This window comes from Atta colombica, unplaced genomic scaffold (genome assembly GCF_001594045.1).
Source record: "Atta colombica isolate Treedump-2 unplaced genomic scaffold, Acol1.0 scaffold141, whole genome shotgun sequence".
NCBI lineage: Eukaryota > Metazoa > Arthropoda > Insecta > Hymenoptera > Formicidae > Atta > Atta colombica.
Genome location: NW_017259230.1, coordinates 1,017,800 through 1,020,135, shown reverse-complemented (window position 1 = coordinate 1,020,135; position 2,336 = coordinate 1,017,800). Strand labels below are relative to the sequence as shown.

At 28.0% G+C, this 2,336-nt stretch overlaps 1 protein-coding gene across 2 annotated transcripts in view; it reads left to right on the top strand.

Moving 5' to 3' along the window:
- Nucleotides 1-2,336, top strand: part of LOC108684971 (octopamine receptor beta-3R-like) — a 27,330-nt gene that overhangs the window by 8,066 nt on the left and 16,928 nt on the right. The window contains exon 3 of one of the 2 annotated variants that reach the window (XM_018189544.1): nucleotides 741-1,011. The exons of the other annotated variant lie outside the window; for it this stretch is intronic. Coding sequence (XP_018045033.1) covers nucleotides 741-931 — 191 coding nt within the window. The 3' untranslated portion in view covers nucleotides 932-1,011. Of the gene's footprint in view, nucleotides 1-740; nucleotides 1,012-2,336 lie in introns of those variants that run through there. 2 annotated transcript variants of the gene reach the window in all.

Below are 2,336 nucleotides of genomic sequence, written 5' to 3'. Positions count from 1 at the left end.
AGTCATAATTTTACCTTAATATAAATTTTATTTTATTAAGAATTTTATTCTTTGATTTTTATATATTATTTATATATATTTATATATATTTATATTTTATATATTAGTCTGTATTTATTATTACTTTTATTAAACTCGACTTAATAAGACGTTATTAAAATAAATTAATGTTGTATTGAATCTTTGTCCCTTTCATCTTACAATTTTAATTTGAAGTTTAGTTACAAAGGTATTATATATAACATTAAAAATTACAAATTCGATCAAACTTCATCTCGTTTCGCCACTTTTAACATTCAACTTTAGGTATCCTCGCCACCAACCCCATTAAAAGTTCGTTGAAGCGAAGTTTCACGCGAATAGAAGCACTGGTGATAGTTTTTAAAGCTCTCAGAAATTGACGAATGCAGAATTACTAAATCTCATTAAGGATCGTAATTGTGATGCAAAGAACTTCCGTTCATATAATCGAACTATGTTCCCTCGTTTTTTAATATTTTCACGTAAAATTAATCAAATATATCTCAAATAGATGTATAAATAAATGTATTTGTATATGTAAGACTAGTATATGTAAGAATAAATGTATATGTAAGACATCTTTTTTGCGATTCTCTGTGACTATAACGTAAAAACTATCATCCCCTCTTCTGCTCCTTGCAGAGCTTACCTATCCTCCCTTAAAATTTCACCCCTCTATTTCTCGCGCTCTCTCTTTCTCTCTTGCTCTCTTTTTCCAGTTTGGTTTTCTCTCACTCTCGCAACGCATTCACCAGATATTGAGCGAACAAGTCGCGGGCGAGAGGGTGCTACCCCGGACGGGAGGGTGTTCCCGTTGGAGCTGGCTGACTGGCTGGCTGCTGCAGTCGCGTTCACTGACCTACCTCAGCCTGCTTGCTGGGTCGAGAGATCGAGTCTACCGTTCTCGTGATGTCGTATTACCTGCTAGTTTAGCTTTATTTCGATTCATTCACAGGATCGAATCTTTCGCAAACGTAATTGTAAATTAAAGACCAGAGATATAAAGAAATAAACATATATATCTATATATAATTCTGTGCGACCTATCAGATCGTCAGACATATAAAAATGTCCCACAAATTTCTTATTTTAATTTTATTCATCTATAATTAAAAAATTATAGGAATCTTAATACTTTTATTGAAATCAATTCCGATTTCTTTTCTAGCATTTATTTAAAAAAATTTTACATTTATTAACTGCCTTATTACTGAAAATGCTAAAATACACACACACACACACACACACACACACACACACACACACATACGTACATATATATAAAATAGGGGAGAGTTGCCAAATGTATATCACTTAATCTATTATTATGTTTTTCATTTGGCACTGTTTTGTACGGAAATGTACATTAGAAATTGTAGCTTGAAGTTTCACTTATTATTACTTATGTTTAACTAACTTTTCACCAATACTTAAAGAAAATGGGAAACAAATTAATTTGTTATAAATCTTTTTGTAACATATTACAAAAAATGTGATTTAGACAATCGGTCTAAATCATATCTGATATTTTTTATCATATTTCCTTTCAAAGTATTGAATTTATGAATGAAAATAATTGAAATTAAGTATAGATCAATAAAAAAAATTTTAAAAGATATTAGTTTTATTAATGATAATTATCAGTCTTATTTTACGATGGCATGATTTAGGAAACGTAATGGATTTTGTAAAAATATCGATTTAATCTTTATAATGATTGCAAATATGTGTGATAATATTGATAATAATTACTATATACAGTGAATGTACAATATTCTACAATAAATTTTCTTTTATAAAAATTTATAATGAATTTTCTTTTACAAAAATTTATAATGAAATTGGATCAACTATATAAGGTGATTAAAAATTGCATTGTTATCAGTTACATAAATTGATTAAAACTTAATATCAGATGTGCCTGATTTTTTAAAGCGTCGTTAATGTCCAAAAAACAAGACATAGGCTTTTATATTTTTATATATTATTCATTCCTTATGTATTTTATATTCTTGTTACTAGATGCATTCCGAGTTACGCATGAAGCGCACGATACATCATTTGTCCTTGTTGTTCACCAAATAATAAAGAAGGATAAAACATCATACACTTCTGCGTAATTTGGAACGCACCCTAAATGTTATTTATATTAAATAATAATATAAAATATTAATGAGGTACAATTTAAGCGACTAGTATGCATTCGACAACTCTCTCTTATAAAACGAAAAAATGATATGATGTAATACTAAAATTAATATTAGAACTATTAAGTTTTAGCGATTTATAAAATATATAAATAAATAATTATAAAA